The 18,025-nt window shown below is 32.4% G+C and overlaps 1 protein-coding gene across 1 annotated transcript in view; it reads right to left on the bottom strand.

Moving 5' to 3' along the window:
- LOC148301050 (uncharacterized) overlaps positions 1–18,025 on the bottom strand; it is a 452,825-nt gene that overhangs the window by 177,664 nt on the left and 257,136 nt on the right. The window contains exon 3 of the mRNA XM_088273881.1: positions 6,278–6,443. Within this exon, the coding sequence (XP_088130007.1) occupies positions 6,278–6,443 (166 nt within the window). The remainder of the gene's footprint in view (positions 1–6,277; positions 6,444–18,025) is intronic.

The raw sequence follows: 18,025 nt of genomic DNA on the forward strand, positions 1-18,025 counted from the left end.
AGAAAATATATGGACATAACTAGAAAAACTCACAAACTCCCGATGTCTTTACAATATTTAATTTTATTTAGCTCATTTATGTATTCTAACACTTATCCACACCCAATGGTGCATAGGGCACTGCATCGTAGTGACGTAGAGTTATCTTGATCGTCAATTGCATGAAGGTCAAAGTGATCAGCCCTACGTTTCTTGTACCAGTCCGGGATGATATGAAATAAATATGTGAGTGAAAATCACTCGTGTTTTTTTTGACCCGCCTGGGAATCGAACCGAAGACCTCCATCTGACGCTATGTTGAATAATATCTCATTGGATATTAATCTGCTCCATGTGTCTGAACAAGTTCACCGAAGCGGGATTCTTCAACACCTTAAGCAATAGTATTCTTGCTTATTGTCGATCTTAATGTATTTAAATGTATACGCTTTAATTTTTTTTAGTTTGTAATGTATCTGTTAATTTAAAGTAAATAAATTGAATAGAAATGAATTGTATTGAAATTGAATTGAACACGATAGACAAATGCGCTGACCACCTTACTACAAAGGTGGAGTTAATTTGGAACAAATTTCACAAAATATATTTTATTTTGCAGTTATGGTGTTGTGACTTGGAGCCACCAAATATATCCTGGAATATCGGACGGCCGGAAATTGCCTAAATTAGTTGTATCAAAGGAAATTGCAGAGGTAATTTGTGATATAGTTTCAGTAAGACTACACTTAGTTTGCACGCAACTCAATTATACGATATTACTATCGAATCGATATGTGAATAATTATATTTTAAAATTATTTTATTTTTTCAGCAACCGGGTTTTGTCGTAATTGACATCACCAGACTGTGTGGGGCTTGACAAAAGTTAATGTTTTATACACAGCAAAACAGCGGCTGGATTTTATGTCATTTTTTCTGACAAAATGAGTTTAAATTTAATGACAACATTTTGAGTGTGTCCAAATACTTGTTCACAAAATCTGGAATATCTCCAATTACAGGAGTTATTATCATATTATTTTTGACATCTCATCAAAGATGAAGAAGAATATGTCTGGGTATTTACGGGGCTGACGTCTGTCATAGGCTGAAGTGATCACTTTACACACGTGTAACATTCACCAATTCTACCCATTATTGACAACCACACTTCTCAAATTCTTGGAAGTCCTATATGTATGAACCAATTTAGAAACCTTGTTCGTGAATCACTAGAACTACACTAGAGACATTGAGAATTTGAGTAGTGTGGTTGTCAATAATGGGTTGAATTGGTGAATGTTACACGTGTGTAAAGTGATCACTTAAAACAGCCATGACGGTCGTCTGCCTCCATATTCTTCAGACTTCCATATTCTTCTTCATCTTTGAAGAGATGTCAAAAAATAATGTATTATTATATTCTTATGATTGAACGTTAATTTGAGAATCAACAATAAAAGATTGCTTCGTCTCTTTTGAGACCTCTATAACGTATTTAAATGCGCCTTGCTTGAGTCATGTAAAGGCTTTGAACTGTGTCGTGAATAATATATTTTTAAACATAACATTATTTTGTTGAAAAGTGAATTTTTCAGTTTTGCTGGATATTCCGAATTCCTGGTGTTGCGACTGACTGAAAGAATTCGTAAGGCAGGTATTATAATATTTCAAGGACTTTTCCCTTTCAGGAAACTTTCACAGACTGAAATACGAAAATATATTATCCTCTCACCGGTGTGAAATATAAAGACAATGCAATTTACCGCGGAAAACATATCTTAGAATCTTGTTACATAATGGTATCAACGTATTACTAGAAAATTGATATGTTTTTCGTAGGTAACATGTTATTTGTAAGTAATACTAGTACATATCGCTCACTCCTTTCAAGAACGTCATAAATCAAAAAACTTGATTTTTCAGGAGAACGTTTTTAATGTTTAATATAATACAATTTATTAAAAATAGATATCAAGCTGAAATTTTTACTGTGCAACAGATCTTTTTAGGTAAAACCTGAAGGTTTTTTCTCCATTTGAAAAATATTTAGTTTATTTAAAAAAATAAATAAACAACACCTTTTCTTCAAAATGCAAAAACAACATTTTCTGCCCTGTAGCGGGTAAATATTAAATTAAAAATATGCCTTTTTTGCTGCGGTATACTACATTTTCTGGACATTCCAAAAACATGCACATTTGAAAATCGACCATTTTCGATTTATGACGTTCTTGAAAGGAAAAATCAGATTTATAACTGTTTGAGTGTGTCAAAATACTTGTTCACAAATCTGGATTATCTCCAGTTATAGGAGTAATTTTTTTCTCTCTTAAATATGGCTTTACTTTATAATGACCCCTTATATTGATTTATCTTATTTAAGAAACACCTTTAAAATTATTTTTTTAAAATTATTATTCGACTGTAGTGTAATGGACAGCACGCTCGTCTACCGTTCTTGAGGTCCTGAGTTCGATTCCCAGGGGGGAGGTCAAATAAATATAAGTGATGTTTTCACTGTAATATTGATTCAATATAACCCTGGACTGGTACTTGAAGTGGAGGGCTAATCACCTTCCCTTCGTGTGTTCACGATCAAGATAATAATGATTCAATACGATTCAGTGCCCTATGCACCATTGGGAGCGAGAAGGGTTAAGAAATTATAATTGAAAAAGAATTTCAGCAGTTGACTTGTCAGAACTAAAAGTTTGATTTAAAAACAAAGAAAATTATCAAATCCTTATTTTTGTTTGCGTAGCGTATCTAGTCTGTAGGAGCTGTAAGAGGAAGTTGGGTAGTTGGAATCAGTATGTAAATACTATGGGCATGTAAACTAATTTGTTAATAATTATTATTGAAAACAAATTTCAGCAGTTGACTTGTCAGAACTAAAAGTTTGATTTAAAAACAAAGAAAATTACCAAATCCTTATTATTGTTTGCGTAGCGTATCTAGTCTGTCGGAGCTGTAAGAGGAAGTTAAGTAGTTGGAATCAGTATGTACATGGTATGGGCATGTAAACTGTATTATGTACCGTACATTGTGCTCCGAGGGCTTAGTCTCTCCCTTCTCTGGCGGGAATCCATTAAACACACATAACACACAGCGCCGGCCCTAACACGGAACCTTCCCTTACCTACGCAGCCTCCCTACCCCGCGGTATTACACGAAGCGAACCGTCAAACTTTTTTTACTAAAAGATAAAATAACAATTTTAACCAGATAAGATAGAAAGATATATATGTAGTGATTAGTCATATTTTCTTATTTTGTTTTTACCTTATGTTTTTTATATTTTCTCATTTGTTATTGTTTATTTTAAATATGCTTCTTACGTTATGTTTTTTCATTAATTTCTTTTAAATATGCTTCTGGTGCCTATTTATTATACATGTTTATTATTTTTATATTTTGCCATGTATTAGTATTAGTTTTGGTTATTTAAAAAAAATCTCTTTTGTTACTTTATTATTTGTGTTCCAGTCTTGTTAACCTTAATACCATGTCCCAAAATGAGAAATAGAAATTACTCATTGGGAATATTATATGTACCTATAAATGTTTTATGTATGTTATATGTTTTTTAAAATAAATAAATAAAATAGGATTAAATTTAAATAAAACATAATTATTCAAAATAATTTAAAATATTCGATTCTAAATTAATTGACTTTTAATATTCTACATTAGCAGATGGATATTCGATCCTGTTCATGTAACTTTTTTTTCAAATAGGACATATTTTGATTAATTGATTAGACAGTCACTTTGTGGTAAAAATCTATCTATTTTTGATCAAATTTTTACTTAGTAAATACCACTATTTCTTAAAATCTACTGTGACACGTGTTTCGATGCATTCCGCACCATTTTCAAATACGGAAACACATACGGTGTTTGAAAATGATGCGGAATGCATAGAAACACGTGTCACAGTAGATTTTAAGAAATTGTGGTATTTACTAACTTAAACATTTATTAAAAATTGATAGATTTTAGGTCCAAGTGACTGCCGAATCAATTGATGAAAAGGTTTTTAATATTTTATATTAGCAGATGGATATTCGATCCTGTTCATGTAACTTTGTTTTCAAATAGGACATATTTTCATTAATTTATTCAACAGTCACTTTGTGGTACAATCTATCCACTTTAAGTTTTACTTAGTAAATACCACTATTTCTTAAAATTTACTGTGACACTGTGATGCATTCCGCATCATTTTCAAACACCGTATGTATTAAGGTGTTTGAAAATGATGCAGAATGCATCGAATGCATAAAAATCCTAAATAATTAATTATATAAATTTAATTAATCAATTAATTTAATTAATCCAAAATTTTATAAAGTTTATAAAATGTGCCAAAGTATCTGCGAAAAACATTCTAGAAACTTGTAATACCACTTGACGATTTTTTAAAAAATTTCATTACACACGACTTGTTTCAAAAACTACAAACGTTTTCATCTACAGGTGAATAGTAAAACTAATGAGCAATAAAATATTCAGGTAAATAAAGAAGTTGGTGACGTATTTTGAAAAAGCATATTATTAACTAGCGTCTTATCAGAATTAAATTTTTTATGTATTTATAAATTTTCTAATTGTTCATGACTTATTCAACTGTATGTACAAAATTGTTGCCGAATCAATTAATGAAAAAAAGTATAATGAAATAATAGTTTGAGAAGTTGTGGTCTGCATAAAAAATGCGGAGTTTTCGAGGGAATCTTTTAGAAGATACGGGACTGAGTTTTTGTCGCTACGTAGCTAAAGCGATCCCGCATTTATGGTCCGTACTGTACATACCTAATAAAAATTCTAAATTCAACACACAACACTAATGTTCAACAGAATGTTGCCATATTTCCTTACAAACACATTATCTCCCTCACAATATTATCATAAATCCTGGAGCATTTTATAATTTATAGGTCACGCAGAAATAAAAAGTGCCAGCGAAATATGAAAATTTTGTTTAAAATATACGGGTTGTAACTTAAAACGTTCTACATGCTTGAACATATAAAATTAGAGCTACAAAAATAAGTAGGTTTTACCTTAAATATGTGAAAATATTAATAATTCGAAATATATATTTAAAATTTTAAAATACGGTCTGCGTGGATTATCCTTTAGTTTACCTTAAAATTTACCCTTAAAATTTTGAGTTTACCCTTAAAATTTTGATTGCTTGTAATAAATTTATTCACCCCAGGGCTTCCAACCTGGCATTTGGCTGGCTTAAGTGATCATTATATGAACTTGTGTATCATTCACCTTGTAGTATACCAGGTCGTTAGCCCAGAGATGGTCAGATTTCCATCTTCTTTCGAAAACAGAATGTTGAACGTTAAACAAGTCTAAAGAATTATTTATTTAGTTATCCAAATACTAAGTAGCCCTGGAATGTCCAAACTCCCATATTCTTTGGTATATATAATAGTTAATAAATTTATATTAATCTTGAAAGACCGGGGTATGAGTAACAACACCAAGATACAGCTTGTCAAGAGCTTGGTCCACTACATTTTTCTCTATGTTGCTGTAACATGGACAGTAAAAACATCAGAAAGGGGGAAAAAATTGACGCATTTGAAATGTGGAGATGAATCGATCAAGTTACCTCAGTGGTTGGAGCGCTACGTGCAGCGCAGTCAAGAGATAACTGGAGAAGAGTCATAGCTTCTGCAAGGGTCACAGCCTTCAGCAATGAGAAAGAAGACGGATTCGAAGGATTCACCTTTATATATATATATATATATATATATATATATATATATATATATATATATATATATATATATATATATATATATATATATATATATATATATATATATATATATATATATATATATATATATATATATATATATATATATATATATATATATGTATATATATATAAATATATATATATATATATATATATATATATATATATATATATATATATATATATATATATATATATATATATATACACAAGATGGATGCACATCACCGCACCGTAGAACGGGGCTACTTGAACTTTGATGTGTTATTTGAGCCCAATACAAAAAAAAAGATCTGTATTTGGTTTACAATAATGAACGTATTGACATGATTCATTGTTTCCCTAACAGGTGACACTTTTATTACAACTTTTATAACAGGTGATACGTTGATTATTGTAAACCAAATACAGATTTCATTTTTTTTTTGTACTGGGCTCAAGTAACACATCAAAGTTCGCAGCGCAGTGGGCTGGAATACAGGCAACAACACTAGCAAGTCGTGTCCCTACCTGTCGCTCATGTCACCCTCCTTGCGGGCCACGCCGCGGCCCTCGGAGAACACGTAGATGCGCTGCTCGCCGCGGTACCACTTGAGCGAGTGCACCTCGCCGCACTTGGCCCGGTCCACCTCGCAGCGCAGCGCACCGGCCCCACCCACCATGGCCGTCACGTGGGCTGGAATACAAACAAATGAAATGTCAATAATAAAAATAAAAAAAAACAAAAACATACGCTGCTAAAATTCAATCTGACGTTGTCAAAAAAAGGTTCATAATTCACCAATCGCTAAACTTACGGCAAAACAACCAGCCATACTTCACGAATATATCGAAAACCTAACCGGTATGTGGAAGGATATGAGACCATTGCATATACTCAAATACAAGTTTCAAGAACTAATACGATATGGATATTCGATAATGGGCAGAATGGTGAACGTCACCAGCCAGCCAAATACCAGGTCGTAAGCCCTGTTGCTCTAATTTTCAATATTCTTTCTTCCACAGGAAAATGTGGCATAATCAAGTATTTTAAGTACTTGAAAGTGGTCAGGTCAGGAGTCGGAAAATGAGATATAAGATGTATGAATGTGGAAGAGGTAAAGACTGGTTGGTGTTGAGTTATATTATCTCTGCCTACCCCTGCGGTGAAGCGGCGTAATGGTTAGTAAGTTAGTAAGCTTTCTTTTATTACTAGTATTATTTAATACTGTCCTTATCAATTATCTTTTCATTATAAGAAGTAATAATTTTATTAAATAATAAAAAAAACACTCATTTCATTGTTACATTCCCATTCCAAATTCAATTCTAAAACCTAAACCCCTACCTAATCACACGTCTGGCACTCGTATCATTCGAGTTGCATTCCATCGACAATTCACGAGTGAATTGAATGAAAACACTTACCCCATGCTGCTTACTGCCTTACTACTCCAGGAGAACATTGTTCAACAAATCCAATATTGGTTCAACCCACTCAGACAACCAATCGACCGTTGATTTGAGAGTTGAATGACTAGAACGCGGATTAAAACCAGCCATTTCTATACAATAAAAATCATTGTATTTTTTCATAGAATTTTCAGTAAACAAGGATATAGGGCATCTAGAAAGTCATCGCTTCTTTTGATTTTATTAAAACCTTACTTAATCGAAATGTCTACCTCCGTAGTGTAATGGTCAGCACTCTCGGCTATCGTTCTGGAGGTCCCGGGTTCGATTCCCAAGGGGGGTAAAATAAATATAAGTGATTTTTTCACTGTAATATTTATTTAATATTACCCTGGACTGGTACCTGAAGCAGAGGGCTGATCAACTTTGCTTCATGTGTAAACGATCAAGATAACACTGGGTTTATATGACGCAGTGCCCTATGCACCATTGGGTGCGGATAAGGGTTTTATTTATTTTTATTTATCGAAATATCACTAATATATGTACTTTGGATATTAAAAGCATCGTTAACTTTGTGGTATGATAATATCACACTCTTTATCATTCATCGTTTCTTTGTATAAAACGTTTTAAAAACAATTCATAATTACTAGATTTGGAATTATCATTCCATAATCAGGTCAAATGTAGTCGATATCATTACACAATGTGAATGATAAATTATGAGGAAAGTATTATATCAGCAATATTCCAAGAAAATATTGGTAGTAACATCGTAATATTATAATGATATGGTAGAAACGTCTGGAATTTTTTAGTGTTCTAACATTCTCCAATTGCGTATAAAGCAACTTGGTAAAGAAAACCAAATATGGAGACCAAATAATGAATTGGAAAATGTAGGCATACATTCAATAATATGAAAAACCTCATCCATCTGTAACGACGACTTTTATGTAAAACTTTGAGAGAGAAGATGTTTTGGTCTTCCTCTAAATGTTTATCGAGGAAGATCTATGGCGATCGCCTGGTTTACAATATGTTCAGGTTTTCTACCCCCTTTTGTGCCCATACTATCTCAATTGCCTTTCCTCTACCTTACTATTGATACCAGTTACAGCCAGACTGACACCCCAGCTGACCATTTAAGCATTCGCATTTCAGCAGTTCTAGTTGCCTAGAGTAGATGCTATACATCGTCTAGCATTCGGAGCCATAGAGAAGTATGGGCCTGACAATTGTTTAATGATGAAGTAGATGTCCTGACTGAAAATATAAATGATTGGATCGGAATAAAAGAGTGAGGGAGGTATTTTGATAAACAGAGGAAAGAAAAGCTTTCTCCGGAATCGTCTCCAACATCAGGAATCCCCGACATGGTACCGGAAGAAGAGGAAGTAAAAAATAATAGGATTAAAATACAATTTTTTAAACTTTTTTTATAGATTTGGCGTTTAATTTTAAGAACTCCATTTTAATTTACGTTTAAAATGTTAAAATCAAACACTGATTTCTGATTTCTTGAATGTTTTCCGCAGATACTTTATGGTACATTTTATAATATCTTTATAAAATTAATAGACTTTTTTTGGGGTGATTCCATTAGTCGTTATTTGGGGTTGCTATGCAATGAATAATAAAAATAACATTTAGGATTTTTTGAAGATTTTTTTAGGTGTGTGGAAGTTTTTTTGTGAAAGTATTCTAATATTTTAAAAAAAAAAAATTATACTTAAAACAAACCCTGATAATGACATTGTATTGTTGAAACCAGTAGGTTGAATTATATGAATAAAAAAAGTGGTGAAAACAAAGTCTATAAATTTTATAAAGATACTGATTTCTGAGTCTGCTTAATTGTATTTTATTGTTGAAAAATACATAAAATATAAATTGAGTGACAACTGTTTCATCTAGTTATGGCATTTTAACCATAAAATACAATTTAGTTGACTCAAAAAATTAATGTTTGATTTTAACATTTAATACGTAAATTAAAATACCATTTTTTGTCATTCTCCATCCGTTTTTTTGGTACTTTATAAAAAATTACAAATAAAAAAGATCATTAATTTATGAACACCCTATCATCTTTCATTCTAGAAAATTTAATAACGTGTTTTAGTATTCCGACAATCCGTAAATAATACGATGTTAATACCAGGTATTTTTAATTCAATTCCAGATTAAATTATAATCCATTTTAATATTTTTCCATATATTATTTTTTATTCGTGCCTTTTCATAAATACAAGGTGATTTGTTCCGCGCGAAATATTTCAGGAAATAAATAATAATATTCGTAATATATCTACTTGATTATTCATAAATACGACTGAAGAACAGTAAATGTATTTTGAGGATTTATTTTTTCAACACTGTGTTTTTTATATTATTTATTGATTCGGCAGTAGCTTTGTGGAATGACATGATTATTTTATTAAAATTTAGCACTTGAATATACTACTTTAATGAGTTTTATTTTTATTTACGACTAGTTTCGAAAACGACAGATGTTTTCATCTTCTGGTACAAATTAAAACTTATAATTTGTACCAGAAGATGAAAACATGTGTCATTTTCGAAACTAGTCGTAAATAAAAATAAAACTCATTAAAGTGGTATATTTAAGTGTTTAATTTTAATAAAATACTGTGTTTTTTTGTTTTTCCAACAAAAGCGGTTGTTTGAATGCTCCTTGTTTTTCGTTTTAAGAACTATAAATGTTCTCATCAACATCTGTAGTTCTCGAGACTAGTCGTGTTTATATTAATAAACTGAAAAAAGTAGTTTTATATATTTTTTTGTATTTAAATAATCATGTTATTCCACTAAATTAATGCCAAATCAATAAAAATGTACTACTACTACCAACCCGGCTGCAGAGGTAGGCAGAGAGGTAGGAGGTCAGACTCTTCAATCTTGACATACACTCCTAGCTTACTTCACATCCATACATCTAGTCATACATCATATTCATACGTCCTCCGATTACGTACATTTTTGGTCTGAAATGAAGTACAGTTTATTTCATCAATTGATTTGGCAGTTACTTTATGGCGGTATATATTTATTTTTCATTTAAACTTGAACTCACTAACCATCACGACGCTTCTCTGCAGGGGTAGGCAGAGAGAATCGAACGCCACACCACTCTGTCGTTGCAAACATTCTTCGCCTCTTCTACATTCATGCATCTCCTCATACATACCCGACGATTATTACGACTCCTGACCCCGCAGCTTTCAAGTATTTCATTTAAATTAAACTTAGTAAACTCCATTACTTTTTATTATCTATTGTGAGACGTGTTTCCTTGCATTAGAATAAAATTAAGGTTAAGTCCTTTGGATGAAAAATATATTTGAAGAATAAATGGTATTTACCAAGTAAAATTAAATTAAAAAATGCGCTTTATTTCATTGGATTGGTGTGTTACCAACCGAACAAATAGTGTATACGTATAATACACTCCCAACCGCCGTGCTTCTCGACTATTTGATGCCAACCCGTCCTTCGGATCTCCCAGAGGACAGTCGAGTGTGACGTCACACACAACAGACAATTCCGCTGTACGGAATTGCGTTGTTTGGTTTTGAGATGTGGCAGTACTGAATTAGTGCTGCCAGCTGCGGTGAGCCCCGGCAGAATGATACAGGAATGTGTGGCGAGACTCGCTCCGCGAGAACACACTACACCGGCTTACTAGATATAAACAAACTTATATGAGAATAAACATTATTTCAACATATTTTGTACATCAAAAGCATGGTTACCTTTGTGGTATGGTAATATAACACTCTCCTTATCATTCATCGTTCACTTATGTAATACCACCTTAATAAACTCTAATTCGTAACTACCGGTTTCGGAAATAGGGGGGTAAAACAAATAAATATGATTTTTCATATTATTTTTTGACATCTCATCAAAGATGAAGAAGAATATGGAAGTCTGGGCATTTACGAGGCTGACGACCGTCATAGGCTGGTTTAAGTGATCACTTTACACACGTGTAACATTCACCAATTCTACCCATTATTGACAACCACACTACTCAAATTCTTGGAAGTTCTGTATATATGAACCAATTTAGAAACCTTGTTCTTGAATCACTAGAACTACACTAGAGACATCTATTGGTGAGATGTAAAGAAGCTTTTTACTAAGCAGAAACTCTTATATTAGTATGTGAGGTCAGAATCCTGGATTATAATCACACACATGAGAAACGCCAGAAAATACCATTTTCATTTTTATTGTTTAAGCTTATAATTTGACCAGACAATTTATTTACAACATTTTGAATGTGTCCAAATGCTTGTTCACAAAATCTGGATTATCTCCAATTACAGGAGTTAATTTCAAAAATAAATCTTGTATTTGGAGATAATCCAGATTTTGTATAACGATTTTTCAGACTTCATTTTTACTTATTTTTTTTACAAAAATGTTAATAATATTAGTATATAACATAATCAAATGTTAATAATATTAACATATAACCATGTTGATAACATTAATTATATTAGTATATAACCACTCACCGCACTTGGTGTAGTATGGCTTTTAAAAACGGTTATATACTAATATTATTAACATTTTGAAAAAAAAAGTAAAAATGACTTACCACAAAGTAAATGCTTTAAATATTAATAATATTGAGAATACATCAAATTTATTCAATACTACCCTGGACTGGTACCTGAAGCGGAGGGCTGATCACCCTTCCTTCGTGTGTTAATTATCAAGATAACACTGCGTTTATATGATGCAGTTGCCCTATGCACCATCGGGTGCGGACGAGAATTTGAAGATGAATGGAGAATGTATTTTTCACACTGGGAGACGCCTGAAAAAGGCAATTTTTATGCAGCTTATAATTTGACCTGAATTTCATTCACAAACTTAACAACACTGTGATAAAATGATAAGCTGCATAAAATGTAGAAATGTAATTTTTTTTATTTTTCCAGATTTGTGAACAAGGATTTAGACACTCCCAAATATGCTGTGAACATATATTATGTATTATTTTCTGACATCTCATCAAAGATGAACAAGAATATGGAAGTCTGGGCATTTACAGGGCTGACGACCGTCATAGGCTGGTTTAAGTGATCACTTTACACACGTGTAACATTCACCAATTCTACCCATTATTGACAACCACACTACTCAAATTCTTGGAAGTTCTATATATAAATAAACCAATTTTGAAAAATTGTTCTTGAATCACTAGAACTTCACTAGAGATATCTATTGGTGAGATGAAAAGAAGCTTTTTATTGAGCAGAAACTCTTTTATTAGTATGTGAGGTCCGAATCCTGGATTACAATCACACACATGAGAAACGCCAGGAAATTTCGTTTTCCATTTATATTATTTAAGCTTATAATTTGACCAGATAATTTAATTACAACACTTTGAGTGGATTATTCCAATTACAGGAGTAATTTTCATATTATTTTTGATGAAATTTCAAAAATCTTCACATTTGATGAGGTGTCAAAAAATAATATAAAAATGACTCCTGTAATTGGAGATAATCCAGATTTTGTCAACAAGTATTTGGACACAATCAAAATGTTGTAAGATATTATATGTTTTAAAAAAACTTAAAAAGAAAATATTTTTTTCCAAGTAAATTTGTTTCTCCACAAATAAATAACAAAAAGTCCTGGGCCATAATTCAACACAGTGTACATGATACAACATGACGTCACAGTTTGGATAAGCCAATGGGAGCGCGCTAACTGGAGCGGACCAATTACGGATCTCCACAGAATACACGTCACATATCCTTTACCGCTTAACGTGACGTCACATATCCCGGTCAGAAGCGCAATTGGGACTTGGATTTTAAAATGAAAAATCCTACCATCCAGATAAAACATTATGAAAGTCTCTGTTCATTTTGAAATCACTCCGATTTATCGCGCTTTTGCGTGAGAACCACCATTGCATTAATTCATTTTCAGAAAAATTCTAAAAATTTGTAATTATTATTTTTCACCATATGTATCAGTGTGTTCATTTTTTTTTTGGTAGAGGATCTTACGTATGTACATTTCATAAAGGTTTTTGCTAAAAATACTTACTTATTTTGACTGTAGACGTCACCTTAAACTGAATATTTTATTTATTTTATAATTTTTTTTTTTTGAGAATTTTTGAAAATAGAATAAAAGTAGTACCTACTCAAAGTACTGAAATCATGTTTGAAAACTTCAGTGCACATCGCACGATCAGACCATGACAACGCGTTGCTAGTATTAAAAATAAAATATGTGGGCAGGTAATAATAATAAAACCACTGTTGAAATGAAGAGTAGAAATTAAAGTATTTCTTCAAATTTCGTAATGAAAATGTCTGCTTTCATATTAATTTTTGGCACATAGTTTACCTAAAAATTATCATTTTCAGATGTAATTTACTCAATCACTAGATTATCCACATTTTAGTGGGGCAGAGTCACTGTATTGAAGCGAAGAGAAGTCTACTAGATCGTTGATGGCAAAATGATCAGTCTTGTGGACCAGATATTAAAATCTAGAAGCGGAATATATTTAATGGGTTAAAAATGACGCTACTGACGAAGCCTAAGATGAAGAATATTACATATTTGGATGATATTATATATATAGGAGGGCGGCAAAGCATATAGGATACTAGGGTAGGTACTTTTTTTATTGTCTTTATTGAATAAAATGACTTAAATTTAAACATTACACCCTTCTTTTATACCACTTTCAAGTTTATTAATGTAAACACGACTATAACATTTTGAGTGTGTCCATATACTTGTTCACAAATCTGGATTATCTCCAATTATAGAAGTTATTTTCATATTATTTTTTGACATCTCATCAAAGATGAAGAAGAATATGGAAGCCTGGAATTGGAGATAATCCAGATTTGTGAACAAGTATTTAGACACACTCAAAATGTTGTAAATAAATTAGCTGGTCAAATGATAAGCTAAAATAATTGAAATGAAAATGATATTTTCTGGCCTTTCTCATGTATGTGATTATAATCCAGGATTCGGATCTCACATACTAAAAATAAGAGTATCTGTTCAATAAAAAGATTATTTTCATCTCACCAATAGATGTTTCTAGTGAAGTTCTAGTGATTCAAGAACAATAACCCCTCTTGTCTCTTCTTCCGACTATACTCAATGGAACTTCGAGATTCCAGACTGACCTGGGAGAAAGTCAATGAGATGGCGCGTGACAGAGTGACTTAGAGACGTGTTGTGTGGGCCATATGCTCCACTTAGGTATCGAACATGGAAAAAGAAGAAGAAGGGATTGAACAATCATAATCCTGTAAGTTTGTGACAGTTTTTGTGTTATATTTGAGATGTGTTGTATGAGATTTGTTATATTTTACAAAAAAAGAGCTCCATATGTACTACTACTACTACTACCATCACGCCGTTTCCCCGCAGGGGTAGGCAGAGAGGATGGAACGCCACATTCTTCTGTTCTGACATACACTCCTCGCCTCCTTCATATCCATACATCTAGTCATACATGCCCTCCGATTACGCAGACTTTTGACACCGCCAGATTTTAGCTTCTGATTAATCTGATCGTGTCAAGTCTTTTTCGGTCGTCTTTGTTCTGTTTTCCCTTTCACATTCGCCACATATATTTTCTTAGTCATTCTCTCGTTATCCATTCGCTCCACATGTCCATACCACCGTAAAGAACTCTTCCTAATGTTTTCAATTATTCCTCGTTCAGCCTTACATTCCTTTCTTATATCTTCGTTTTTAATTCTGTCATACAATGATTTTCAACACATTCGTCTGAGGTAGCGCATTTCCGCAGCGCTCAGCTCCATATGTGATCAAAATTATTATTATTATACGAGTCTTTCGTAATAATTAACAATAATAATTGACATGTGTATCAAAACAATCGAGACGTACATAAATAAATTTACGAAAATTTTATTTCCTGCATTTTATGAAGGTTGAAGGTCGACGTTGAGTTGTCATTGGATAAACTTTATTTAAAAACACGACAATTATCCAGAGCAAATAAGGATAAAGGAAGTTGGCAAACAGAATTGTTTGCGTGAGATGCTCGCACTTGGAGTTTGTTGTAAAACGTTTAAATGTATAAATCGGGAGTACACCACGACACACGCCCCACCCTGTAATTATACTCAAACAGAAATCCACCGGGGTACGAATTCTGTAAGACAGCAAGATTCAACAAAAGCGACTACACGGTGACCGCTAGTAGATGGGCACTTTATAATTTAAAAAAAATGTTGATTTACATATCGAAGAATATTAGAGTATGGGTATTTGCAGAGTATGGGGATGTCTGCCTCCGTAGTGTAATGGTCAGCACGCTCGGCTACCGTTCTGGAGGTCCCATGTTTAATTCCCAGGGAGGGTCAAATAAATAAAAGTGAATTTATCACTCTAATATTTATTCAATATTACCCTAGACTGGTACCTGAAGCGGAGGGCTGATCACCTTTTCTTCGTGTTAACGATCAAGATAACACTGTGTTTATATAATGCAGTGCCCTATGCACCATTGGGGTGCGAATAAGGGTTTGAATCGAATTGAATTTGCAGGTCTAACAACTTATCAAAGGTTTTTTTTTGTATATTAAAGGTTTGTAACTTTAATGTAATAGTCTTCTTATCATTGATTGTTCACTTTGTATTACACAAGTAAACCATGAATGATGAGGAGCGTATTTTATCATAGGTTGGTGTCAGTGATCACTTTATATACCATATGTGTAATAAGATTGACCTATTTTTTTGAGATGGAGACCTTGAGAGAATAAAAGAGGCATTGAAAGACCTCGAAAAAGATGGTCCCATGAAAAAGCCACCGTGGGGGTAGAAAATAGCTTCAAAAATCAACCGACCGAAGGAAATGGGATACAGAAGAGACCAAAATCAAGCAGATAGAAAGCCAAAGAAGAAGAGGAAGAAGATTACAAAAAATCCTTCTGTTCATGCCATGTCAGGCCAACTAAATTAAACTACGAGTCCACTTTTAATAATATTCCCACTGTGATTCATTTGTCTTCATTCTATCTTTCAAAATTTTATTTTTATACAAATCATACGCCATATATCAAAAATTGTCAATTTTTAGTTGTGTATGTTTTCGGAATGCCCAGAAAATGTACTATAGCCCAGCAAAAGCGGCATATTTTTAACATAGTATTTACCCGCTACAGGGCAGAAAGTGTTGTTTTTGCATTTTGAATATAAGGTATTACTTACTTTTTTTTAAATATACCAAATATTTTTCAAATGGAGAAAAAACATTCAGGCTGTACTAAAAAGATTTATTGCACAGTAAAAAAGTTCAATAAGTGGACACCGGTAGTCAAGAATTAGTATTTATTAAAGTGGTATTACACAAGTCGAAAGATGAATGATAAGGAGAGTATTATACCTTATCATTCACACCTCACTACTAAGTTAACAATGATTTTAATATACAAAACATAGTAACTTTATTAATTAATTTATTTATTTATGGTTCAGAAACAATGAAAAACATATTACAAGATATGAAATACAGTACAATACAAATTGTTTTAATGTTTTTCATCAATTAGATGAGAACACAACAAACTTACAGAAACAAATAAACGTGCAGGTTAAATACAAATCGTAGTCTTACAGGAGAAAGTGACCAACTAACAAAACGTAAAATGTTCAGGAGGGCCATTTAAGTCACTTTTGTTGGCAAGAAAATAAACGTCAAAGCAGTTAGTCATTTTTAAGTCAATATATTATACTTCCAATATATTTTTTCACTCTAATATTTATTCAATATTACACTGGACTGGTACCTGAAGTGGAGGGCTGATCACCTTTCCTTCATGTGTAATCGATCGAGATAACACTGCGTTTATATGAAGCAGTGCCCTATGCACCATTGGGGTGCGGTAAGGGTTTTATTTTTTTTTATTTTTATATTATACTTCCAAATTTAAAACCCTTTGGAATTTTTTCAGGGCAACATTAAGCTAGTAAGATATCAAATAGTCAAAATGATCACGTTTTTTGTAAAAAAAAGCACTTGGTCACTTTCTCCTGTATGACTACGATATACAAAGAATATAAATTTGGTTGAGTTCAATCATTTTGTTAAAAAGTTTTGTTTACATTTAATCATTTGCAATTAATCCTTCTCCTTCCCTGCTAAATCTTTTATTTTATATCGTAACCTTTTTTTAAATATCTCAATGTTTTTTTAATAGTATTATAACATAAATGTGGAATTGTTTAATTGGCTTTTTTTAACGTAACTATTTTTGTTACTGTAATGTAATGTTTATTATTTTAAATTTAACTTTTGTTTATTATATTGTCCGCCTCTGTAGTGTAATGGTCAGCAAGCTCGGCTACCGTTCTGGAGGTCCCAGGTTTGATTCCCAGGGGGGTCAAATAAATATAAGTGATTTTTTCACTGTAATATTTATTTAATATTACCCTGGACTGGTACCTGAAGCGGAGGGCTGATCACCTTTCCTTCGTGTGTAAACGATCAAGATAACACTGTGTTCATATGTATGAAGCAATGCCCTATGCACCATTGGGGTGCGTATAAGGGTTTTTATTAATGTAAATTTTGTTTATTTTATAATTTTTTTTATATGTAAGCTGTACAATTCAGGAATAAAAAATAAATAAATAAATAATGTGTTTTTTGTCCACGGTGTGACGGGGTGGACGCCCACCCCAAAAGGTTGTATTTATCGTCCTGAAATTATGTAAAACAAACCACGAGAAAGTTGTATCCTGCTTTATAATATAACAAGGAATGTTTTGTTTCAATATTTGGATAATTCCCGTCGC

Source organism: Brachycentrus maculatus, unplaced genomic scaffold (genome assembly GCF_059751285.1).
Source record: "Brachycentrus maculatus isolate JH-2025_06_01 unplaced genomic scaffold, ASM5975128v1 h1tg000616l, whole genome shotgun sequence".
NCBI classification, from domain to species: domain Eukaryota; kingdom Metazoa; phylum Arthropoda; class Insecta; order Trichoptera; family Brachycentridae; genus Brachycentrus; species Brachycentrus maculatus.